The sequence below is a fragment of the Garra rufa genome, chromosome 16 (assembly GCF_049309525.1).
Source record: "Garra rufa chromosome 16, GarRuf1.0, whole genome shotgun sequence".
NCBI lineage: Eukaryota > Metazoa > Chordata > Actinopteri > Cypriniformes > Cyprinidae > Garra > Garra rufa.
The window spans coordinates 24,932,492-24,959,077 of record NC_133376.1 but is presented as its reverse complement, the minus strand read 5'-3'; the positions used below and the strand labels follow the sequence as shown (position 1 = coordinate 24,959,077).

The 26,586-nt window shown below is 38.4% G+C and overlaps 1 protein-coding gene across 2 annotated transcripts; it reads right to left on the bottom strand.

The window, feature by feature from the left end:
• Positions 1-808: 808 nt before the first annotated feature.
• Positions 809-18,558, bottom strand: pcdh10b (protocadherin 10b). 2 transcript variants are annotated; one of them, XM_073821024.1, is made up of 5 exons: positions 15,513-18,558; positions 14,683-14,741; positions 14,368-14,474; positions 3,415-3,768; positions 809-2,021 (listed from the first exon to the last, which is right to left on the bottom strand). In XM_073821024.1, the coding sequence occupies exons 1-5, from the start codon at positions 18,057-18,059 to the stop codon at positions 2,002-2,004; spliced, it is 3,087 nt and encodes a 1,028-aa protein (XP_073677125.1). In that variant the 5' UTR covers positions 18,060-18,558; the 3' UTR covers positions 809-2,001. The 2 variants fall into 2 exon arrangements, with proteins under 2 accessions (XP_073677125.1, XP_073677126.1); XM_073821025.1 differs by having other exon boundaries at positions 3,611-3,768; positions 15,513-18,557.
• Positions 18,559-26,586: the final 8,028 nt, after the last annotated feature.

The following is a 26,586-nucleotide window of genomic DNA, read 5'->3' as shown; positions in this document are numbered from 1 at the left end:
ACCTTCACATCATCATTTGAGGCCCACCTTCTTGCATTTTACATGCGAAACAAATAGGATCCTGTTAGACGAAGCTATTTGTATTCAGTAAAGCTTAGAAAAGTTAAACCGAACATCTTTGAGTGACTTTAAAAGTCGCTCCAAAGCACGTCTCCGGAAAATGTACGACTTGTTTGGGGAATTGTAAGTCATTTATTTTATTTCTTTAATTATTCTTATTATAGCCCAGTGATTTCTGTATTTAGGTCCCTCCGTCAGCTTTCCCGTTCTGATATTAAAGCCTGCGGTTTGTGAAAGAGATTAATGTGAGTGGAGGTCAAACATAATGGAGTCAATTTTAAGGAAAATGAGATATGATCACATTGCTTTTGTCCTTTGTTTCGTGCTGCATTAAGTTTAGTTCTGTGCGACTGGCTTTAAATTGAACTTCGCTGGAATATATTTATATATATATTACATTTTGTTCTCTTTATAGATGAGAAGCGAACGTCTTTGTCCACATTTCCCTGCATTTTTGTGCAAAAAATGTATTTGAACTGTCATTGTTAATAAAACCTAAATAGCATTTGTTTTGAATAAATTGCACTAAATGCTCCTTTGAGTGGTTGCATCCATGTGTGCAAAAATAGACTTTCTAATGTCCTTAGCTGCAAAACAAAACCAGACAGCTGAGCCTGGTTTTCCATTACATTTTTCATTAGAGAGGAATGTTTTGTGTACAGTTTGATTTTTAAGGAATGTGGCTTAATTGTTAAACTGTCTATCCGTATTAAAGTTGTCTTAAAATAAAACACAGGAGTCTAAGATGTAAGTATACATGTTTCAGTTTATTTGTCACCTCCTGGTATTAAGGTGTTTGTGTGTGATATTAGTATCAGTGTGTGTTTGTTTGATTTGCACTGTGTGCCCTGTCTGTATTTGGCCTCGAATTTCCAAATCTATTTGGCTACAGTAATACACAACTGCCATGTATTCAAATCTAGAATATTACGACCCTTTTTATTTATAGACATGAATCTCAATATCCAAAAGTGAAAAAATGGATGAAAAGTTTGGAGATAAGGCTTTCTGTCACGTTAAGGACCCCTGTAAAGTTGATTAGCGATGCTAACGGCTCCCTTGAGGAGCCTTACACACTACACTGGAAAAAACGGTGCAAATGAAGACCGCACTTTCAGAAAAAGTATATATAGATTTATAGATATAGATTTATATTTATTTTGAAGTTTAAAAGAGTACAGTTAAGACTTCTCACACGTGATATAACCTACGTATTGTCTGAGAGAGTAAGATTTAGGCCACAGCTGTCCTGCTCACAACGTTAAACACTTAACCCTGACGGAAAAAAAATCCCTCGGTGGAATCCGTTGCTTTTTTTTTTTTTCTTTTGACAAAGTTGGAATAGATTTAGGGAAAACACCTTATCACACACACAGCCGCACACAGAATATAAAAACAGTCATGTCTAAAAGAACAATATTGCATTTGTAATGCACAAATGAATTTCCTGTACAATTGGCTTTTCAGTGGTGTGTCTGTGTGTGTACATAAACAACTAAAGGGCTCAGTGAATATATCTCCATTTTCGTAGTTTTCGTTACAAAAGTTCACATTGTCTTTTTTTGTCTTGTTTTTTTTTTAACGATGTACAGTAGTGCTGTAAACAGGCACACGCAGAAGCCAAGAGGAATAGTTGTCCTCTTGATTCTCTCCTTGTCTTCCTATCCTCCGTGTATTTTAACGGTCTAGTTTTGTCCTCCGTCTCAGTCCCGCTGAGAAGCGCGTTATGTCCAGCCGCTCGGGCCGCTTGCATCTAGCTCTGCGAGTCCGGCTCTTTCATCAAGTTTGTTGAGGTCCTAGAGGCTCCGGAAGCCTTCGGGAATGCACGATCATCTGACGCCTCTGGAAATAGAGTCTGAAAACTTGATGCTCTTTGCTTTTCCATCAGTTTTACTGATTGTGCAAAATCACGCCGTCTCTGGTATGTCCACTCGGAAAGAGCTAGCATATCCTTTTCCGCGCTAAAAAGGGAAAAAAAGAAAGGAAGCTTATTAAAGGTGTCTTTTTGAGGCGGCAAAAAGCATAAAGCGTTGTGCTAAGACCCTTGGCTGGTCCATACAGAAACAAAGCTTTGATGAGGAACTATAGGCCTAACTATTTCCTCAAAGTTAAATGCACCACCCACACAGCCTTGGAGCGCTCTTTCTGAGACAGATGTCTGAAGGTTTCAACACAACAGAGCAGTCGATAATATCTCAATCAGTCCCACTACCACCTTCATCCTCTCTAACAGAACAAACAGTAGTAGGCAGTCTAAACCTTATAAACTCTGGCCTTTTGAGAGCGTCTGTTTCAAGCTTCTGAGCTGATGTTTGGCATGACTAGTCAAACGCTACTTCAATAAATCTACTGCCTGTGTACAAAACAATAGGGACTTTCTGCCTTTCTTTTATCTTTGTATTTTACAAGTTCATTTTACGCTTCAATCTCTGTCAATCTCTGGTGGGTCTTTGCCTATGGTCAGATATCTGAGAATGTTTTCATGTTTGATCTAACATCGCATCACATTAAAATCACACAACTAGGCACCAGGGCTTTCGTAATTCCCTGCATTTATAAATAACTGAACAATTTCATAGTGCAATTTAATGTTTCAAAGCATGCACAATGTTTGAAATCATTTAATTATCAGGGTTGTGAAACATTCTAAATTCCAATGAGAATGCTTTAAATTCCTGAATTTGAATGTAAGGAACTATAATTAAAGTGAAATGGATTTCAAATTGTAATTTTTAAGTTGGTCAAGACACATTTTAAATGTTGGCTTGACATGTTTTAAAAAGCCTTGAAGGTTTGTAGACACTTAGATAGTTGTTCTAATTTAAATCCCAATTCAATTTCCTGTGAGTGTAGCCAATTTGATTTAATTTTTTTTTTTTCACAACAGTGATAACATTGTTTGACTGGGAGTAAATGTATGAATTGTACACTCTTAAAATTAAAGCTTTTCGTTCACTTGGTAGGGTTCTTTCTATTTGGTTCTTTGAAGATTAACATATCTCTTGATGCTACATTAAAGGTTCTTAAGAACAGCATATTGATTCCTCCATTTAAAATGTGCAGGCCTCCAGGGGGCTTTAAACCACCAGTACATGGTTTTCCTCAAGGATAAAAAAAAAATCCTTGAGGAAGTTAAAACAATTCGGCTTCTGTCAGAGCATTTATTTTTAAGAGTGTACACCAGGAACCAAGAGCAGATGAAGGATGGACAGATGTTGATGGGTGAGGGAAAGCAGAGGTGTGAGGGCTTCGAGTTCGAGAATTCAGTAGCACTTCACGCTAGAGGCCTTGAATTTGGAAAGTTTTCAGGTCAGATCAAGAGAGAGGAAAGAGCTCTCTCTTTGAGATACTCACACAGACAGGCGGCTTTGTAAGGCATGCGAGAGTTACACAGAAGTGCATCGAACTCTTTCCTCTCTAGCGTGGAAGCATTGAGGTGGTGTTGATGGTGTTGATGTTGGTGTTGGTGCATCTGGTTGGGGTGGTGTGGCGTCTCTTTGCCAAAGGTTGAGAATGACTGATCGCCCGCCAACGTCTCGCCCTCAAATACCTCAGAGTCAGGCACAGAGTCCATGCCCGGCACGTGCAGGTTGCTGCGGTAATCGGCGCCCTGTCGTGCCTCGGTGGGCACGAAACTTGGCATCCAGCAGCGATCTGAGTGGCCGAGGGCTTTGCACTCCTCTGTGCAGTTGGAGAACAGGTCTGCTCCTACGAGAGAGAACAGAGAGATGGGTTAGCTTGTGTTTAATTGTCCATGTGGGAGGATGAGAGCGAGAATATGCTCCCAATTGCACTGGAAGCATGTAAGTGCACTAAAACAAGACAAACAAACATAAATAAATACAATGAACCATGTGTATGCAGTGGATGTACCACATAACGCGCCCTTAATGTCTCCTCTCCTAGATAAAAGACCGAACCGCCATATTCTGCATTAATTCAACCAATCAGCATCTTTTTTAGACTTAATCAAGCATTATAAATATGTAAATCCAAGATGAAATGTAATACATGTCATTCACTTTGAAAACATTAGAAGCTCTATGCATGAAATGTCTTTGGCACTTGACGTGCTAATCATGAAAAGATTGCGTTGTGCTGTTTTTTTTTTTTTTTTTCCTTTTTAGTGACTTTTAAATTACAAATTACCCTGATCAAAGCATGTGCGGAGAACATACACACAGTGAGTGGATGGAGTCAATGCTGTAATCTCTTCTTGAGGTCTCTCTTTCCCCTCTCTCTTTCTATTTGACATCAAAGGTAAACACTCTCAGACACCAAGCTTGCAGATAAACCCGATCCTCTGTTCTCTTTCCGTCTCTTCCGCCCAGCTACAAGATGAAGGGATATATTATAAAGGTCGTAACCCCTTTTACTCTTTTGTCTCTTTCTTGTTGTCTCAATTAAACGAACAAAAAGAATAAGGGACACAATAAGATATTACATTACCCTAAAAGAATAAACACGCTTCAGTGAGCTTGAATGGAATAAAGATATTTGAAAAATAAAACTTATTTTTACATATAAATCATTTAAATTGCTTTGACTAAATAAATATGTGATTTTCTGCATCATTTTCCAGGCATTATTTGAAACAGGCTTTAAGAATCAAGCTCTGTCCTCAATTTTGGGTCTACAACATCTATCATCTTTCTCAGAGGTTTAGCACAAGCTTCGAAAAGTCTCTCTTTTTATTGTCTCAATTATTATTGTCTCAATTAAAGAAGTTCACTTCCAGAACAAAAATGTACAGATATTGTACTTACCTCCTTGTCATCCAAGATGTTCATGTCTTTCTTCCTTCAGTCGTAAATAAATTATGTTTTTTGAGGAAAACATTTCAGGATTTTTCTCCATATAGTTTGAACTTTCAAAATGTAGTTTAAATGTGGCTTCAAACGATCCCAAATGCAGTTGTAAATGATCCCAGCCAAGGAAAAAGGGTCTTATCTCCACGAACGATTGGTTATATTTTGTATTATTTTTTTAATATACTTTTAATATACTTTTAACCTCAAACTTGTCTTGTCTTGCTCTGCCTGAACTCCAGAGTTTTTTCTGTTTCAAGACAATTAGGGTATGTTGAAAAACTCCAATTTTATTTTCTCTTTAACTTAAATTATTTCAAAATCATCCTATATCGCTGCAGAAGTACCGACCCAGTGTTTGCAAAATGAACGTGCAAAGAAGATCAAACACCCTTAACAAAAAAGATAAAACAGCTATGTAGGACAATTTTGAAGTTAAGGGAGAAAATGAGATGGGAGTTTTTCGACATACCCTAACTGTCTTGAACCGAAGAAAAAAAAAAAAAAACGGTTTCAGACAGAGCAAGACAAGACGAGCGTTTGAGGTTAAACCCTTCTTCCTCGGCTGGGATCATTTACAACCGCATTTGGGATTGTTTGAAGCTGCATTTATACTGCAGTTTGGAAGTTCAAACTCGGGGCACCAAAGAAGTCCATTATATGGAGAAAAATCCTGAAATATTTTCCTCAAAAAAGATAATTTCTTTACGACTGAAGAAAGACATGAAGATCTTGGATGACAAGGGGGTAAGTACAATATCTGTACATTTTTGTTCTAAAAGTGTAATTCTTTTAAAGGACCTACCAAATTAGAATTAAAACCACAACAAGATACTACGTCACTTAAAAAAATATTATTCTAAAGCTATCACTATAATGAACTCTGAACTGGAAACATAACCTCCAACTACAATTCATCTTTGACATGATGCAAAAACCTTGTATATGCAATAACATTATAAACACCTTATTTAATTTACATGCAATATGGCCTTGGTTTGTAAGATGCACTATTAACTACTCTTTGTACTGTATACGTAGAATGTGAGTGCGAATGAATGGATTCAAGTATTTATTTAAAGGTGCCATAGAATGGAAAACTGAATTTACCTTGGCATAGTTAAATAATAACAGTTCAGAACATGGACATGACATACCATGAGTCTCAAACACCATCGTTTCCTCCTTCTTATATAAATCTAGTATTTGCAAAAGACCACCGAAAAATAGCTCAATTCCAACATAACAGGTCTGTTACGCAACTTCCCCGAGATCGTTAATAGTTATGCCTCCAACATTTGCATCGCCCAATCATCAGTAACGTCAGCACCTCAGTTAAACAAGGCGGGTCACTCAAGGGACACAGTTAGCTTAATGCTAGCGCTAGCCTGTTACATTGCTATACATAGGATTTCACTTACCACATAAACAGAGAGATGACTGCGCTGATGATGGTGAATGATGGAGAAATAACTGCCTGATGATGGCGAAAGATTTACAGATCTGGAGAATCACTGACAAGCAGCTCAACTTGATTGGTAAGTACTTGTGTCTCTGCATTGTAACTTTACACAGAGCACATGCATCACAGTAATCAGACTAATATATCCGCGATTCAAAATGGCAGATTCAACAAACCGCATATTAAAAGCGGCTAGAGCTCCTAATTAAATATATATTTTTATCCGAGCTATTGAGCTCTGTGAAACAGCCAATCAGAGCAGAGCTCATTAATATTCATGAAGCTTCCAAATAACAGAGCATTTCATTGTAGAGGCAAATCCTAGGGTTGTAAATGGACCTGTAAAACCATTTCTGGAGATTTTTTGCCCTTTCCTATGCCATATACCTTCTATGTAGATATCAGAGAACAATTTAAACATATTTTTATAAATGCATTCTATGGCACCTTTAATGTATTTTACATATCGTCGCCTTGGAATTATAAGGTTCTATCTGCGTTCCGAGTGGTTTTGAGATATTGAGCTTCAAAGTTTTTGCATTCTATATAGCAAAAATGAAATGGGGAACAAGTCTCTTTCCTACATGAGAATGACAGGGACCCTAAATGTGATCTAAATGTATAATATCAAAATCCTCTCAAATTTTTAAATGGGGATTTTGGGAACAGGTCAAATGCAGATAGAACCTTCTAATTCTAAAAAGTCGTTTTCTGCTTGGAATTATAAGGTTCTATCTCGCAAAACATTAATTAAAGCAACAATTTTCAAGAAATAAAACCAGTTTACTTATAATTTGTTTTAAAACATAAATTACTGTTGTAACAATGTGTCAACATGTATGAGAAAGGTCAATTTAATGCACTTAATGCTTTCTTTATCACATTTATTTAATATTTTAGGACAAATATTTTTTTCTTGTTTAAGTTAGGCATAAAAGGCAGTGCTGAATATTTTGTCCAGAGCAGATGTTAATTTTATAATTATAGAGGGTAATTAAAGACATTATTGCAGAAACAGTTAAAAAAAGCAGCTACTCTAATCCATCTGACCAGGACTTTATTCCACAAAAAGCCATGTTCAACCATATTCGCAAAAACTATCGTTTTCAACTTCTTTAATAACAACAGTTTGATCGCTATTGACCACATTCACCATCATACGACAGTGACACTTATATTTCATTATGTACTTTACATTAGGGTGAACATATTCTGAGAATCCAAAAAGAGGACCAACCCCCCCCCACCCACCCCCCCCCAAAAGCGCTTTTAGAAATCACACATTTATTAAAAATTCTCTTTCTGTTTGAACTACATCTTATATCAAAACCGTATTGCCCTGTAAAAAATATCATCTCTCTTAGTATTTTCTTTATACAGGCCTAATACAAACATAAATAATACATAAAATGCTTAAATAAGAATTGCCTTGTAAAACATTTTTTTTTTCCAATTTGTCTGTGAAACTACATTTGCGTTTCGGCATGTTAGTGACACACAGCTCTTGCAGCGCAGTTCCTCTTTGTATTGTTTTGACAATTGGGTCTTTCACGTCATCAGACAGGTACCCAGGGCTGGACTGGGGTTAAAATTCGGCCCTGGACAAATTCAGCCCATCCGGCCCACAAGTTCCACATGAAAGTTTTCTTGGGTTTCCTGGTGAAAACCCCCCCAGCTAAAACCAGCCTGTGCTGGTTGGCTGGTTTTAGCTGGTCAGCAGGCTGGTTTTAGAAGGGTTTTGACCACTTTTCCAGCTTGGCCAGGCTGGTCTTAGCTGGTCAGGCTCGGAAACCACCAACTAAAAGACCAGCTAAAACCAGCTACTTCCAGCCTAAACTGGCCAACCAACCAAGGCTGGTTTAAGCTGTTTATTTCAGCAGGGTTATAGGGTCTTTAATTGGAGTACATGAATAAATAAAACAGGATTTAAACAAATAATGATAAATACTGCTGAATTCAAATGCAACAAACTTAATTACATTTTTTGTCACAGAGAAATGCATGCAGTAAAGCATTGATTTTGAGCTAGAATGCAGGAAATTTGTTGCTAATAAATTATGTAATAAAAAAACATTCATTAATAAAAATCATCACCCTCATGTCGTTCCAAAACTGTATGGCTTACTTTCTTCTGTGGAACACAAAAGATATTTTGTATAATGTAACCAAACATATTTGGTTACCCTTGATTTCTACTCTATAGACAAAGTTTTGAATTTCTCAAAGTATCTTCCTTTGTTACACAGAAGAAAAAAGTTCATACAGGATTGAAATTATTGAAATTACATGATGTTGAGTAAATGATGACAATTTTTATTTTTGGGTAAACTGTCCCTTTAAGAACTTTATTATGTATAGTAAACACCTAATTTATATAAGACCCATATTTAATTCTTTAATCAGGCTCTTATTGAATTAACATTTTACTCCAATTAAAACGAATTACAACTAAAAATTAAAAGAAATTTTTGATTAGAATATTAGTAGTAAGACGGTGGTCACAAGAAAACATTAGTTATATGGTTTTTAAAATTAAATAGTAATTATAAACTATGACATTTGTAATAATTTTGTTTTGACAGTAATTATTTATTGGCATTTTCCACTTTACTTCATCATGCAGTATCCAGTGTCGTGGCTGTTTTCAGCCAGCCCAGCAGAACTTACAGATCCTTTAATGTTCTCATATCACATGACTGTATAACACAATTCTGTGTGTTATCTGAATGGATCAAGCAACTTACACTGTTTATCACTGTACATCGTGGCAGAAGCGCAGCGCGCGTTCGTCAGCACTGTGCGGGTGATTGATCCCACCGCTTCACACTTTTCGGCTATTTGCGGTTTTGAATGCGCTATAATTTAAAATAGCGCCTAATATGGGGGAGGTCTCCCTCGCTTCGGTGATCGGCCCACTGGGAATGTCCCGGGGCTCCCGATGGCCAGTTCATACCTGCAGGTACCTCAGAATAATGCCGGTGGGCAGTGGCTGCATTTAAAGTGTTGAATTAATGACGGTCAGTGAAATGAGGTAAAAAAAAAAAAAAAAAAAAAAAAAACGGACATTTTATGATATTTTACAAAATCCCCCCGGACATAATTTTATAGCCAAAAAGGAGGACATGTCCGGGTAAAAGAGGACGTATGGTCACCCTACTTTACATTATGCAATTGCTCTGCAGTAAAGGCATTCAAGCCAGTGGCAGATAATATTATTTGTTTTATGCCGGTAATGCCGGTAAAGGTAATTATGAGTAAAAAAAATCATGCCATAATTATGTTTTAAACAGTGCCACTTTGAGGAATAAATGTGAATTGCACTTATTGATTCTGCAGATGTGTAATTGTTGTTTTACGTTTAATCTTTCCTGCTGTTATGGAGCAGTCCGGCGACATGACAAAGAAAGTTGATCCTGATTGGTTCTCTTGTTTGCATTCGAAGTGCTGATTGGCTCACAGATAGAACCTTATAGAACCAAGTTATAGTTCGACTTTGTAGATAGAACCTTTTTCTTTTCTAAATAAAAAGTCCTAAAATGTACACAACTTAAAAAAAAAAAAACATCACATAATGTAAATATGTTGTCACAGAATAAGAATATGTGAATAACTCAATTTTGACAAAAAAATTTCAGATAGAACCTTATAATTCCAAGGCGACGATATATTGAGTCCAGTCCTTGAGTGCACCATAATCTTGATGTATGTTTGTATAATGACAATGAAGAATCCAATCTAATCTAAGAATTTTTCAATCTTCCAGGTCTTAGGAGCCAAGCTTCACATCCAATGTTAGGCCTACCACATCAGGTTTAGCACAAGCCTCTTTGAAAATATATTTTGATTAGCAGCACATAATTCAAGCAGCCAGCTGCTAATATCCAATGACTAACGACCACACAAATCACAAAGCCGAGAAGCTAGCGCTACAAGAGCGTTACAGCTAAAGCCAGCGTGAGGGAAAAGATCCTGTTAGTTTGCGCGTGACAGTTGCGCGATGCCTTTTACCCCCGCCAGCACCCCAGCAGGTGTAAGCCGTGCCGTTTTGGCGACGCGCATCTGAGAAGAGAGAGGTGAGCATTTTTAAATCCCCTTTCGGCTCCTGTGTCTAAAAACCCCACATCTAAAACAGTCCGTAATTACAGCTGGAGGATTAATGAAGTGCCATTTTCAAAGCAGCGCTAAGCAGAGATGTTGAAGGTATGGAGCGGAGTCAGTGGTGTGGGAGGGGGGGTGGGATGTTCTTTGCTAATCCTCAGACTAGCCCTTCAGACAGAAGACAGGTCAGCATACACAGACTTTGGGTTTCTGGTTTAAAAGAGGATTAGAGTCCTTCTGAGCTACATGCAAACAACCTACTTAGGCCTGGGCTTGGTAAGACTCTCCTAATTACAGACCTGAGTATAAGATCGACTATAGGTGGCAACAAGTAGTTTAGACATTAAACAAATCGGAAAGCTATCTATGACAGTATTCAAAGGTTTCGTTTTTATAAGAGACTGTGAACAAAGGTTCTCTGTGTATATTTCTGACATACAAAGAAGGTGAGAGAGCGAGCGAGAGAGAGAGGGAGAGTTTGATATTTAGAGAGTGTGAGATAAGACACTTCCTCATTGTGTAATAGCACAGAGACATCTTGATATTTCTTGACATTTTCTGAAATTAATTGCTCTCTGTACTCATCCAGTGTCGTTTTTTTTTTCAGTGGAAAAACTGGAAAAGTAATTATATTGTTGACTTGTGGTTCAATATTGCAAGAAAGAGTCAAACCTGATGAAAATGCAATGCTCTGCTTGTCTGGCTGGAAAAAGACATGCTATTTTTATTCCTTGTTTTACCGTTTCAGGAAATCCAATGCTAACTATACATTTAAATGTGGTCTAGAATATTTTAAGGTCCACTTTAAACACATTTGGATTGTAAGAAAAAGGCTTTTTTCTAGTTAAAGCAGACGATCCACTACATTTTTCTAGAATGTAACTCAAAAATGTTATGTTTAAAATATATATAAGATTAAAATTAAAACACTATTTTAAAATAAGTTATAACACTACACTACCATTCAAAAGTCTGGGGTCTGCTTTTGAATGAAATCTGTTATTCTTACCAAGACTTTTTTTTTAATAAAAATACAGCAAAACTGTATTATGAAATATTAATACAACCAAAAATATTTTCAATTTTAATACATTTTAAAATGAAATAATGTTTTTTATAGAACAAGCTGAATTTTCAGCAAATGTATCATTCTACACTAAAAATAAAGGTGATGCCATAGAAGAACCATTTTTGGTTCCACAAAGAACCATTCAGTCAAAGGTTCTTTAAAGAGCCATCTCTTTCTTACCTTTTTATAATCCTAAGAACCTTATTTTGCCACAAAGAACCTTTTGTGAAACAGAAAGGCTCTTCAGATGTTAAATGTTCTTTATGGAACTATTTAGACAAAAAGGTTATTCTATGGCATCGTGAAGCACCTTTATTTTTAAGAGTGTAATATGCTGATTTGGTACTCAATATTTTATTATTATTATTATTATTATTATTATTATGTAAGGTTCCATTAATGTATTAACTAGAACAAACAATAAGCAATACATTTATTACAGTATTTATTAATCTTTGTTAATGTTAGTTAATGAAAATATAGTTGTTACATTGCTCATGTTAATTCACAGTGCATTAACTAATGTTAAAAAGCACAACTTAGTTCATTCTTAGTTAATTTTAACTAATGTAGGTAACTAAGTATAACTAATGCACCTTATTATAAAGTGTTACCTGTGTTGAAAACTGTGAAAACAACAAAGTTTTAGAAAACAAGAAAACCACTGATTTTTTTATTTCCATTCATTAATCTTTAATAAACAGATGTTTTTTTTTTTTTTTAAACAATCTTTCCTGACACTTTTGATCAGTTTTGCTGAATAAAACTTTTTTTTTGGGGGGGGGGGGGGGGGGGATCAGAAATGTTGCACTATCAAACTGTAATAAGACCTTGGCAGTTACACGCTGACATAATGAATGATGCTATGTTGTCAAAAAATCAGATACCTCATCTCAAAATCTAACCATAAGTGCTAACAGAAATCACATTTGAGATGCATTCAATACCAGATGAAAAAGGCAATGACCGGATCACCCAGAGGCGAATCTTAATCCGATGATTAGACAGGGTCTCTATGCAACAAAAGGCCAGAAAAACAACCCAAGCAATTTCAAAGTGTGTAGTTTTGCCCAAGTTGTTTGGAAGTTGCTTGAACCTCTACATCACTTTTTCATGTTGCTCTACACTGTGCATGACAAAGTGAGAGAAAAAGAGAGAGAGGGAGAGATAAAAAGAATTATAGATTAAAGTAGATATAGCAATGGACTGTAAACGAAATGATCCATTGAAACATCTCCTTCGTTCTATATCTGCTCTGCTGCTTTCTGAGCAGAAGCCCTGCAAAGCATTATATCTGATAATAACCTTCATTTGCTAATTGGTATGCATCAGGCTGAAAATAAATTACTGATCAGTGAGCTGTTTCTGAATTCTGAACATGACCTGCAACCCAAATGAGGGATTCTGTTGCAAAGTGGCAGATCCTCGGGATAAAAGAAATGAAACTGGAATTAAATGATTCAGGTGTGTCATTGCATCAGAGCAGCTCTGAAGTTCTCCACTATGTATTACAGATGCGCTTTTATGCATTAGAGAGAAATTAAGCGATGCTTATCTGAGCCTGTTTTTAATCTAGCTGAGATGACTAGATCGGGATGCGTCTAGGTTGTGACGCTGTAAGCTTCTGGATGACTAAAATTGTCCTATTTCAAAAAGCCCATAAAACAGCAGCTGGTTAAGAAACAAAATGTCTGAAACAAATTTGAAAGGATGAAGGCAGTTCCTAGCGAATTCTCATTAAAATGAACAATGCACGCTTCTGAACACTCTCCAAGCCTGCATACCAAGCGGTGCTTTCAATTATCTTAATTAAAGAAGATAGTATGCAGCAAAACAATTAATTTTAGTAGGGACAACATGCTCGTAAATGGGGGGAAAACAGCACAACAGATTTTTTTATAATATAGAGCTGTATCTTAAAAGCAAGTGTTTTTTGATGGCCTGTGACAACTAAGGCAGATGGGCTAGCTGACCTTGTATGGAAAAAAAGTCTTGATTTTAATCTAATGTTTAACTGAGCAAAAATAGGCTAAATGAGAGCTGAAGCAGTCCAGCCACAGCATATGGTGCTCTGGAATAACAGCAGAGGACATATGCTCAACAAAAGAAAAATTAATGATAATAAGATGCAACTTTTTGGTTGTATTCATTTGTGTCCAACTATGTCATAATTACATTATACAGTCAACTTCACAACGCACTTCAAGCGAAGTGTCATTTAGCAACAAAGCACCGTTTCCATCGCAGCATACAGCTGAATCTCATTTCCAAAGCGCCACATGTGGTCTTACGAAGGTGTGGACAAGCAGTGTCCTCCGTCAGTGGAATGCAGGCACAGGGATTAGGGTGGATGGGGAGTTTGGGGAGGGGTCGCACGCAGTTAATGAATCGCTTGTTTGTTTGCTGCTCAACCTATTTGGTCCCATTCCCACAGAGTCGATGACAGACCGCCTGGACTGATCTAAATTCCATCATGTCTTTAGAGACGTGGGTGAAAGGGAGATAGTACCACCAAAGTAAATCCCTATTATGAGGAAGTATTCATAAACAATTGGATTATATTCTCCACTATGGCTGTTGTTCCCAAAACGTGCTCACGCATCCATGCCCAGAGACTCGCCGGCCTATAATATTTCATCGAGGATTCTGACAGATCCGAAAAGCCATGACATGCCTTGATCAGGGGTTTTGTTCTGATTGTGTGAGGATGAAACCCAATCAAATCTGCCATCTTTGATCCAGCGTGTCTATCTCAACAGTTCACAAAACTGTTTAAACCCACATCTCTACAAGCTCAGCCTGACCAGCAGCTCTTCTGCTGATCAATAACAAAACAAGGGAAAAATAGAAATTGACTCCAATGAACTTACCAGAGGAATGTCCGCGATGCATTGCATCATGGTCGCTGTCTCCCTGCTCGCTGTCTCCATGGCCGCTGTCTTTTGAGCTCACGATATCTGCCTCTTGGAACGCAGAGCTGAGGGAAGAGAGAGGGTTTGAGTCAACCGCTATGCCACATGACTCTTATATAACCCCAAATGTACTGCTTAGGCTTGAAATGGTCTCACAAGCTGGTTTAATTTATATATTAATATACTTATCATATTGGGAAAAAAGCAAAGTCCTTTCAAGTTTTAAAGGGTGGGTGGGGGATAAATTTAAGGTCAGTTAGGTTAAGTGCTTACCTGTTAACACGCCTTGGTCGGTCTACCAAATAACTGAGCTCTGCTCTCTGGTGTTTTGTCTGCAAGAGAGGTATCGATTTGAGAAAGGGCCAACAACAATGTATTATAATATTTTAATAATAATAATCATAAAATCAATATATAAATAATACACATCAGAATTTAAGCTTCACTCACTGGGGGCATTGCAGGAACTTTATGGGCTGGCAAAATCATTAGGCTCTGCTGCTATTCAGCAGAATTCAACTATAGACGGATCTTTGTTCTTGTGAGGCTCTGCAACACCGTGACTGGCATATCTAATGACCTATAACCCGGAGAGCTTTTCACAAACATGCAAATCTATCACTTCAGTGACTCACTATGTTTACGCTCTAACATGGGTAATTCCACAGTATAGGCCATATAGAAGATAATAATAATGAGAAGAAAACGTAGAACAGATTAATGTTGCTTTATAGGTCTGCGAGCAACCAGTAATCAACCTGTTTGTTTTTAGAGCTCATTATTCTTGAGAGGAACTTTTTTTTTTCTTAGCTGCTTTAAGTCACTAAATGTATATTTCATTCAAAATAAAACGATAATTCAAATGTAAAATAGCACACTGTTTCAAAATCATGACTATTGATATAGTCAAATAATGTGGTATTATTTAAGTCTAAACTGTGGAGATACAGTATAGGTTAACAAAAGAGCCAGATTTGCTTTCTGAGTTCCATTAATTGAAATAAATAATGAATAAATAAATAAAAAGAAAAGAAAAAAGAAAAAAAGAAATGAATTATTATTAAATAATCTTTTATTTAAGTAAGTTCTATAAGTGCTCGTACCTCACTGGAGAGCAGGCTGCCGTTAGATATGATGTCCGGCTGCTGTTGGTCCGTATAGCCGGTCACTATGGCTCCGCACGGGTTGTGCTCTGTGTCGTTGCTGCGCGACGGGCTGCAGGCCTTCAGGAACATGAGGTCCGTTTTGGCCGATTCCGGAGTCAGGCAGACCTGGTAGCAGTAGTTCTGACTTTGATGGAGCGAGCCGAAGCTCCCTGACTCCTCCACAGGCACCTGCGCGGCGCTCGCCACGCTCACGTTGGCTGTGTTGGTGCTCTGGACCAGCATGATGTCTGACTTGCTCAGTTTCTTCTTTTTCCGAGCGGCCCGGGCTTGTCGACCGCAGCAGCCGCCTGACCCACACGACCCGCAGCCCACCAGGCAGCAGCAGTCGCTCGCCAGGCAGGTGCTGTAGATGTTGAGCTTTTTGTCCTTCTGACAGCGCACGGCCAGCACAATCATAGCCAGGAGGAAGATGAAGGAAACGGAACCGAGCGCGATGATGAGGATGAGCGTCAAGTCCAGAGATGCGTCTTTGGCCTTGGCCGTGCCGCGCTCTCCACTGTGGCCCTCCACGAGACTGTCCACGAGTGTCACCTGCACCACCGCGCTGCACGACATAGGAGGCTGCCCATGATCCCTCACCTCAATCAGCAGCTCATACAGCTGTTGCGGGTCTCGTTTGACTGACACCCGGCGGGCCGTGCGCAACTCCCCGGTGCGCCAGTCCATTCGGAACATCCCATTCTCGTTGCCTCTCTGTATACTGTAGGACAAGCGCGCGTTCTCCCCATCATCTGCATCCATGGCCACAATGCGAGTAACCAGGTAGCCTGGCTCGGCGGAGCGCGGCAAAGGCTCCCGCGCAGTGCCATTTTTTCCAAGTGGCGCAATCACAGACGGCGCGTTATCGTTTTGATCCACTATAATGACGTTCACCGTGGCGTTGGACCACAGCTCGGGGCTGCCTGAGTCTCTGGCTTGAACCATGAAGCTGAAGTCTTTCAGTTGCTCGTAATCAAACGATCTGAGGGCGTACAGATACCCATTCTCCGAGTTGATGGACACATAGGTGACCACAGACATACCCTGGATTTCACACTCCACTATGGAGTAAGTTATATAAGCATTCTGTCCGACATCAGGATCGACTGCACTGACAGCATAGATGTAAGCACCGGGGACGTTGTTTTCAGTCACATACACATCATAAATGGGCTGCGTAAACGTTGGCGCGTTGTCGTTCTCATCAGACACGTGCACTTTGATTGATTTGCTGGTCGCCAGAGATGGAATCCCTTTATCTCTTGCAACAACGGTGACTGTGTATGCCTCTACAGTCTCTCGGTTAAGAGGACCGTCAGTCACAATAGTGTAATAATTTCTGAAAGAGGTTTTGAGCTTAAAAGGAACATCTCCGAGAATCTCCACATGCGTCTGGCCGTTGTCTTCAGAGTCTTTATCGGTGACGCTGAGCAGCGCGATGACGGTGCCAGTAGCTGCGTTCTCGCTCACCGACTCTGTGACAGTGCTGAAGATGATCTCCGGTGCGTTGTCGTTTATGTCCGTCACTTTGACCAAAACTTTACAGTGCGCGGGCACGGCATTAGGTCCCATGTCTTTCGCCTGCACGTAAATCTGATACAGACTGCTCTCCTCAAAGTCCACCTCACCTCTGACCTCTATACGGCCCGTTCGGGCATCGATATCGAACAGTTCCTTGACCCTGCTGGAGATGTGGTTGCTGAACGAGTAAATTACCTCGCCGTTCGGGCCCTCGTCAGAGTCGGTCGCGTTCAGCTGGATGACGAGCGTACCCACGGGCGCATTCTCGGCCAGGTTGACCGAGTACACCGGCTGATCAAACACGGGGACGTTGTCGTTGGAGTCGAGCACTCTGACCACAAGCAGAGCTGTACCTGTCCGAGGAGGCTGGCCGCCGTCCACGGCCGTGAGGACGTAACGGTGCATAGCCTGCTGTTCCCGATCAAGTGGCTTTTCCAAAACTAGCTCTGCGAATTTGTTTCCGTCAGTCTGTGTTTGCACGTCTAGGTAGAAATAGTTGTTGTTGGTAATGTCGTAGGTGCGCAATGCGTTACTACCGACATCCGGATCAAAGGCGCTCTCCAGCGGGAAGCGCGTACCCGGGGTCGCGCTCTCGGATATTTCCACGGTGATGTCTGTCTCCGGAAAGCTCGGCGGGTTGTCGTTGATGTCCACCACCTCTATCTCCACGCGAAAGAGCTCGAGCGGGTTCTCCAGAAACACCTCCAGGTGAAGCAAACAGTTGGCGCTCTGCTTACAGATGCGCTCCCGGTCGATTTTCTCGTTCACGAAAAGCACCCCGTTCTCCAAGTTTACTTCCAGGTACGGCGTCCGCGAGCTGGGCACCACCTGAAAGCGGCGGGATGAAAGTTTTGTAAGGTCCAGTCCCAAATCCTCTGCGATATTCCCCACAAACGTGCCATGCTCCGCTTCCTCGGGCACAGAGTAACGTATCTGCGAAACTACCCCATCCGCGAGACACAGCAGGAGCAAAAACACAAACATCTCCACTCCGGAAAGGACACTTGGAATATTTTATCTCCGCGGAGCACGCAGCAAAACCATCACCCTCTTCTCCAAGGTAAGGCGCGCAGGCGTGCGTAAGGCTTTGGTTGTAGGGTAGCCTAATATTTTTCCTTAAACGGGGCTGTCAGCCAAAAACCATGCTGTCTGCGTGCTGGTTTTCCCAAGGCGATTCCCTCCACGAACAAGCTTTAGAGTCGCAGCGGATTTCTGGCACAAGTTAACATTACAACATTAGACTGTCACTGATACTGAGAGATATCAGCTACCGTGTGATAAAGCACAATATCATAATCCACAGAGTTAATGCAACAAATGCATTGTATATTAGAGCTACAGTCTCTGATATCTGAAAGGTCCCGGTATATCTGGTGCGCTCCTGCGGGGTCCGCTGGCACAGTACTGAAGCATCAACGCTTAGCTGTTCGGTTTTCCCGCAGCACCCTCCCCTCGCCAACCAATGGGAGCACCCGGCACCAGAAGAGCTTAAACTTTATTGGCTCTGCGTACGTCAGTTAAGCCTCATGGTAGCGGATAGACACGCCTCTGGTCAGAGCTGCGGGATTTCTGGTCATAATGATTGAATGGCTGATGAGTTCGTATGAGAATGAGTCAGAGAGAAGAACGATCAAGTTGTGGAAAAAAAAAATTCTGTATATCAACATGGAATCATGCGCAACGTTTTAATGTCTATGGCCCGGTTTCCCAGACAGGGCTTAGACTAAGCCAGTATTAGACCATAGTTCAATTAGGACATTTAAGTAATTTTTATAAACATGCTTAGAAAAAAACATTACTGGTGTGCATCTTGAGACAAAACAAAGGCACTGATATATTTTAAAATCAATCAGTGCAATTTTATTTCAGTTGAAACAACTCAGACTTACATTTTAGTCTAGGACTAGGCTTAAGCCTTGTCTGCGAAACCGGGCCTTAATGTCTAAATTGTGTATTTTGTAGATTAGATATCTGTACACATAATTCCATACATTTTTATTGTTATAATGTACAACAAGTGTATTTAGTTAATATTGTATACTTTACATGTAAATACATTAGTTTATTGGTGAATTGTGTATATAGTGATGTGAAATAAAAGGTATTTAATTATTTTTTCAAAGTATAAAACCAGTATATTTGCATTTAATTTCACAAGTGCTTTACTGCAGCCTATTATACGTCTCTCGTTTTTGACAAGGCTGTTTTTTTTTTTCTTCACTGTAAATATTTAAAAAATAATCTTTGTATAATTTATATTGGTATATAATGCATTTAATATATCGACTACACACATAAACGAGGCTTACTCTCTACTACCGTCTTCATCTTGCAATGTGTGTTGTCTTTGGAGCTTTCTCCGGTTTGGTTCCCAAGCGCGAGCCACATGCGCCTCCTAGCTGCCAAAACGAATCTGTTGCGCTGCTGTCAGTCACGCGCCTGGGATTCCTCATGGCAACTGCACAGAAATCTGTGGAAATGTCCAGCACTTGCATATCATCCCTCTAATTAAATAAGATACAGCTGAGCACAACTAATATGCTGGATTAAGTAATTAACCCGTTTAGACCCAGTGTCCATTCTAATAGGCATCACTTTTCTTTTTAGGTGCCAGATGTTTTAAACATCTTTGATGTTCATTGTAACATCAAGAGTAGGTCAAAGTACAAAAAAAAAAAAAAAAAAAAAAAAAAAAAACAATAAAAAAATAACAAAGCTGTTTAATGCTGTCCCAGCCTTCTAACTATTTCCTTAAATCTTCGCCAGAATCGAGTCAGAATATAGGCCCATTTATCTTCAGACACTGCCTGATAGAACTTTCAATGGATTATTAAATTGATATTATGTATTTAAATCCGTTTGCGTGTCACAATAACAGAAAGAGGTTATTGCATTGCATCGGCATTCACCTGACAGTTTGAAAACATGTAAAAGTTGTGGGTGGTGAAACATCCAAACCCTATTTAGCCTATTTAATTATATAGCTGTTGTTCATTGTAATGATAGCAAATAGGCTAACTAATAAAACGCTGTCATAACAGATTTTGACTGATTATCATGTATGTCTGCAGTGCGAGTAGAAATAAAGCACGGTGATATTTTTGTTTTAATTAAATATAATTTCTTACTAGGTTAGAGTCCAGTACCTTGTTTCAGATAATTTCTGTCTCCTTTAGTGCGTTATATCCGTGCGTTTACCTCTATACTGATGAAAACGACAGTCTATCAAACTGCTGGTGTAAACCTGCTCCCCGGCTCCCAGCAACCAAATGTCACGGTTTTCATCTGAGCGGAATAATACCGGATCCACGTTGGCAAACAGAAGAAACAGTCGGAGCGCCCCCTAGCGCATCACAGTGGCACTACATCAGTACGGTACATAAGCCATGAAGGACTGATGGCTGAGTTTAGTGTCCCCTCAAGAAAGCACATTTGAAGGAGTGTCTGAAACGGTGCTGTGCCAGAAAGAATCTTAACACCAGTGGAGTGTAAACATGAATCGCTTCCAAAAAGAGATTTTCTAAATCAAGTTCTAGCGAGCCACTGGCGCACTCACTCGACTTTATGCTTTAATTCCCACGAGGGTGCCGGAGGGATTGAATAGATTTGAGTTTTCATGAATATTTCAAGATTTATGGACAAACAGTGATTTGAATATGAGAATCAGATTATCTCCCCTCCTGTATTATAATGTGAGCATACCTCAACAGCATGAGAAGAGCTGCCATTATGATTGGCACCCAAGCGCTCTCTCCCTCTCTCGCTTTCTCTTTTTGTCACTCCTGCAAAGCTGATTTAGGGAAAGGTGATGTTTTTGAGATTCAAAATAAGTAATTTATTCCATTACCTGTGTGAAAAAGCTCAATTAAAGATTTGTAGAGGAAAATATAAACATGCGGTGGTTCTTTCAATGCGGGATCAACCCCAAAACTCGTTTTTTGGCAAAGTCATTCATCCAACTGTGTTAATACTGCTTGTTTACTTACAATCATCATCAGTTCAAGAAAGTTGTAAAGTGTAGGTATTTTCTTTTCTTTCTCTTGTTGCATGTCAAATTATCGATTTGACGGCACTGATGCCATCAAATGAGAACAAAACTAGAAACAAAATTGAGCTGAATGATGAATTATTGTTTTCTATAACGTTGATTTTGCAACATCGACACTAAATTTAAGCAACAGCTTACTTGAGCAGAATAATGATTGTTCATTGTCTTTTTAGAGCTGTAGAATTGTAGAATTTGAATTGGTCTCAGATTTGAATAAGTTTCCATAAATGATTCTGTTATCTTCCTATCTATCTGAAGCTGCACAGTAATACTTGAAACCCAAAGGTCATGGGTCCAAGTCTCAGTCGTGGTATTATGAAATTATTGTTATGGTCATGAAATGATCCCTGTGTGATTTTATAGAGGTTTAATGCTTATTTTGATGAGTTAACATGCTTTTTGGATTGAGTTGCCATATTTAGATCTGCCATGGCATGGTAAGTCTGGAAAACAACGGGTATCAGATTCTCTCATTAGGTGCGTGATGGACAAGGAACAGTGACAGAGCCTTTAAACCAAATCATCTTCTGAGTTGTAACTAAGTTTCACCATGTCAGAATCTCGAATCTGGAACATCAGAGGAAAATAGCCTCAGTTCTCCAATCCTGCTTCCCTTTCCCCCCACAGAAAACAGACGGAAAACAAAAGAAAATTGAGTTTTCTGAGATAACAAAAGATGTCTGTTCTCACATCTTAATATCTGATGGCCATATGTGGCGTCGGTCTGTCGATCAGCTCTGCGTGTGGTTATGTGTGCGTCTGGACGTCTGGCTGCTTTCAGAGCAACTCTCTGGTGTGTGTCTGTGGCCCGGAAGACCTTTTCATCTGCAGCCTACACATGGATATGTGTGCAGGACTGACACTGCAGTGACAGGATGAGATGGGACAGAGAGTGCTGGTTGACAGGAGGATTGTTTTCACTCCAAAAGCCTTATTAAAAATTTAGCTGTCCCTCAGAGACTGGGTGAGGGCGAGTGTGAGTCTGAATCTGTGCTCGTGGTCAGTCATGAGGAAAATGTAATGTGGTATTTGGTATTTGAGTTGTGTTAGAGGGTTTTGTGAAGTCTTCTCCTTTGCGAGTTGAGTTGCATGTGAAACTTCCAACCCAGATTTCTGCATGTCAGTGTATATGACCCAAATAAGTCAGAGTTTGACATGCTTTCACAAAAGATGCTGTAATAATTCAATAGCAACAAAGGTCAACCAAAAAGAGCTCAATTTTGTTTTGTATCTCATCTATCATTCATGTATCATTTCAAAGAGTTTGGTTGAGGCTGTTGCACCTGTCCCTTTTTAAATATTTTGTAAATGTTTCTGAAAGAAGTATCTCATGCTCATGAATGCTGCATAGCTATTTGATCAAAAATAAAGCAAAACAGTAATATTGTAAAATATTTCAAATCATCCTACGTTGCTGCAAAAGTACCAACCAAGTGAACATGAAACATGAAAAGAGGGCAAACAGCCTTTACAAAAAAAGGCTAAAACAGCAATGTAGGACGATTTTGAAGTTGGAGGGAAAAAATGAAATGGAAGTTTTTCAACATACCCCAACAGTCATGAACCGGAATACACAGGCACACAGAGCTAGACAAGATGAGCGTTTGAGGTTTAAAAGTATATAAAGTATATAAATAGTACTTTTTTTTTTTTTTTTCGAAAATAACCGATCATTTCCCTAGATAAGACCTTTTTTCCTCGGCCAGGATCGTTTAGAGCCCTTTGAAGCTGCACTGTAAAAAGTTTTCACCAGTTTCAACTTAAAAACTTAAAATGCTAAGTTAAACCAACTTAAGTAATTTAAACTTACAAGTTAAATCAACTAATTTTGATTGTAATAAGTTCAAATGACTTGTAGTTTTAAGCTGAATTAACTTAAAAACTTAAGGCAGCTGCTGAACTTAGGTTTTTAAGTTGAATCTGGTGAAAACTTTTTACAGTGTGCATTTAAATGGCATTTTGGAAGTTTAAACTTATATGGAGAGAAATCCTGAAATGTTTTCCTTAAAAAAATACATTTTTTTTTTTTTACGACCGAAGAAAGAAAGACATGAACATCTTGGATGACATGGATGTATTATCTGTACATTTCGGAAGTGAACTACTCCTTTAACACCGTTTTCTATTTTAATACATTTTAAAAAATATATATTTTGTCCTGTGATGCCAAAGCTACACTTTTAGCAGCCATTATTTTAGTCTTCAGAGTCACATGCACCTTCAGAAATTTTTGCAATGTGTTGATTAGATTAAAAAAAATAAAAATAATTGTCAATGTTGAAAACAGCTGTACTGCTTAATATTTTTGTAAAACCAGATTTACTTTTTTTCAGGATTTTTGGATAAAAGGAATAAACAGCATTTATTAAAAATAAAAATATTTTCTCATATTAAAAATGTCTTTACTGCCACTTTTTAAACCAATTTAATCATCTTTGCTGAATAAAACAATACAATTTCTTGTTTTGAATTCAAACCTTTCAATTGTAATGTATAGCTATGTGGGAAACTCTAGTTGCCACCTCAGAGTAAACTAATAATTATAATATTATATAATAATAATAACAATTGTCAGATAAAGTTTAAAATATCAAAGCCACTATTATGAGAAATATAGTTGAAACTGAGAGATATAAAATCATAATTAAAGAAATTACTTCAGTTATCTTTTAAGCTTCCAGACAAAACATTTCTGCAGTTCTATCTTTAGGTCAGTATATTCTGTGGAAAGTTTATGAGAAATATACTTCCAGTCCATTGAATTCCCCAGAACACAAATGGTATTTGGAAACAGTTTTAGGCTTCAAATATTCAATAAAAGAATCTTCTCATAAATTCTATAAATGTGTGAGGAGATCTTTGAAGGTGGCTCATTTAACCCAACCTCTCCTTATTGCTTTGATCACACACTCACAACCGCACACAGCATTTTCCAACTATCGATTCTAGTTTGCCATAGTAATCAATATGAAACATATATCAGAACTGTAAGGATAATAACAGACCTACATTCACCCCATCTAGGTCTCCTCTTTGACATGCAAATTACATCCAGTGCCAAAATGCAACACCCACACATGTACACACACACACACACACACACACACACACACACACACACACACACACACACACACACAAGCAGGTTGCGATGAGAAACATGATCCGCGCAGGATCAAAAGGGATGCGTACAGCAGGATGAATAAATGGAAATGTACGCTGATTTCATGTAGGTCAAGAAGTCTTTACACAAACACACAGACACACACATACACACAAACACACGCACAATCCATTCAGATGCTCAAAGCGAAACACTTCAGCAATACACAGCGGATACTGGTATGATTACCTGTAATACAGTTTTGCCCTCTCCGTCACACACAGGTAGCATTAACATAAACACATCAACGTGCTTCCAGTAAGCTTTCAATGTGTGTGTGTTTAATGTGATATTACTTGAATTAATGGTGCCAAACTTTAAGTATTTTGTGAGGAATCAGTTTGTGCTACATGTTGCTGCAGCAGCTGTCAGATTGTTGTAATTGACTGCTCATTCTTTCTTTTTTAAGTATATTTATGGTTAATAGAGAGTTGAGTCGCGATAAGAGAGAGAAACAGAGAAGCAGATATAGGGTTGCCAATGCCAGCAGGGGAAAATAACCAAGACTCTTCATATTTTTTTTTTTCAGAAAAATAAGCGGCACTCATATTTTCTGTATTTCTCATGCACAATTTTAGCCTACAAGGAATATTTCACCCCAACAAAATAAACTTATCTTCTGAATCTTTAAACATGTATGACTTTCTTTCTTTTGTGGAAGACAAAAAGAAGATATTTTGAAGGAGGGGAAATTGCAAAAACATTTCTGCAAAAAGACTGCATTTTGCCTAATCGACTAAACCAGAAGTGGCGCGTTCCACGGACAAGAATCCATGAAATGTAAGCCTCATTATATACTAAACATATTTAAAAATCACAATACTATTGTGAATTCACAAAGGCAACGATCCAATTAAATAAATATGTGTGTTGAGGGTTTAATATATGCGTTTTAATTATTTACATGCGTGTGGGTTACATACCTGGGTCTCAGAGCGGCTCCATTCAAGAATTGTTATCATTTACATGTGTGGAGCGTCTCAAACTCTATGGGTTTATTTTAACATTCACCTGAGAATGCAACGTGCACTTTAAAAACTTACACAAACATAGGGAAATACATTATCTTTCTCAGTATTCTAGATGTTCATCGTAATTTCAAAATAAAAGTTTAAACTCTCACTCTGAGTTCACACGTTTTGATGTCCAAATATTCAATATATTACACTTGCTGTAGCATTTCTGTCATAAAGATAAGGCTTAATGTTAAAGAATAAGTGGACATTTTATTTAAATGTTGTTTAGTTAAAACAAGGATTAGATTAGTCTGTAAAGTTTAACAAACAAACGTCAAGCTGTTGGCAGTGTTGCCAACTTGGAAAGTGGCTAAACCCCGCTTGAAAAATCACCAAAGTCGCTAAATGACGTCATACGTTAATTAGCATATTCCTGACGTCATTGCGTCGTATTGTCTTGCCTCTCCGTATTCACATACTGCATTTTAATGCAGCCAGATTCTCAATGAAACGATTTTCATTGATATATGTGACCCTAGACCACAAAACCAGTCTTAAGTTGCACGGGTATATTTGTAGCAATAGCTAAAAATACATTTTATGCCAACAATCATTAGGATGTTAAGTAAATATCAAGTTCCATAAAGTTATTTTGTAAATTTCCTACCGTAAATGTATCAAAACTTAATTTTTGATTAGTAATATGCATTGCTAAAAACTTAATTTGGACAACTTTAAAGGTGATTTTCTCAACATTTTGATTTTTTTGCACCCTCAGATTCTAGATTTTCAAATAGTTGTATCTCGACCAAATATTGTCCTATCCTAAACAAACCATACATCAATAGAAAGCTTATTTATTCAACTTTTAGATGATGTATAAATCTCAATTTCAAAGAATTTACACTTATGACTGGTTTTATGGTCCAGGGTCACATATTCCATAGATATATTAATATATTTCTTTTGTCAGACAATGGGGGAAATATGAAATAGTGACTGAAACGCGGGCCATTAAGACTACATATAACCAGCTCTCGAAGATATTAATCTACACTAAAATCCTGATTATAATCACAACATTGTCTAATGAAATCAAATACACATATGATTAAGACAAGGTTTGTCCAAGAAGTCGCTAGATTTGTCGCTAGGCGCTTTTTTGGAAAAAAAGTCGCTAAATCTAGCGACAAAGTCGCTAAGTTGGCAACACTGGCCGTTGGCGCCCTCTGCTGTCATTTGTTATAATGCGTAATGGCGTAATGTACCTTAGCTCTATTGTTTATAATACATTATATATTTTGTTAAATAAAACCATGATTACTTGCTTTTGATTCATTATTT

Bases quoted from the DNA above. Each gene is read 5' to 3' on its own strand.
- pcdh10b (XM_073821024.1), bottom strand. From the start codon at position 18,059: ATGTTTGTGTTTTTGCTCCTGCTGTGTCTCGCGGATGGGGTAGTTTCG. The intron at 14,742-15,512 runs GTACGAGCACTT...CCTCTCTTGCAG, and splicing joins GCAGCCTGCTCTCCAGTGAG to ACAAAACACCAGAGAGCAGA. The intron at 2,022-3,414 runs GTGAGTATCTCA...TTCCCTTTTTAG, and splicing joins TTACAAAGCCGCCTGTCTGT to CGCGGAAAAGGATATGCTAG.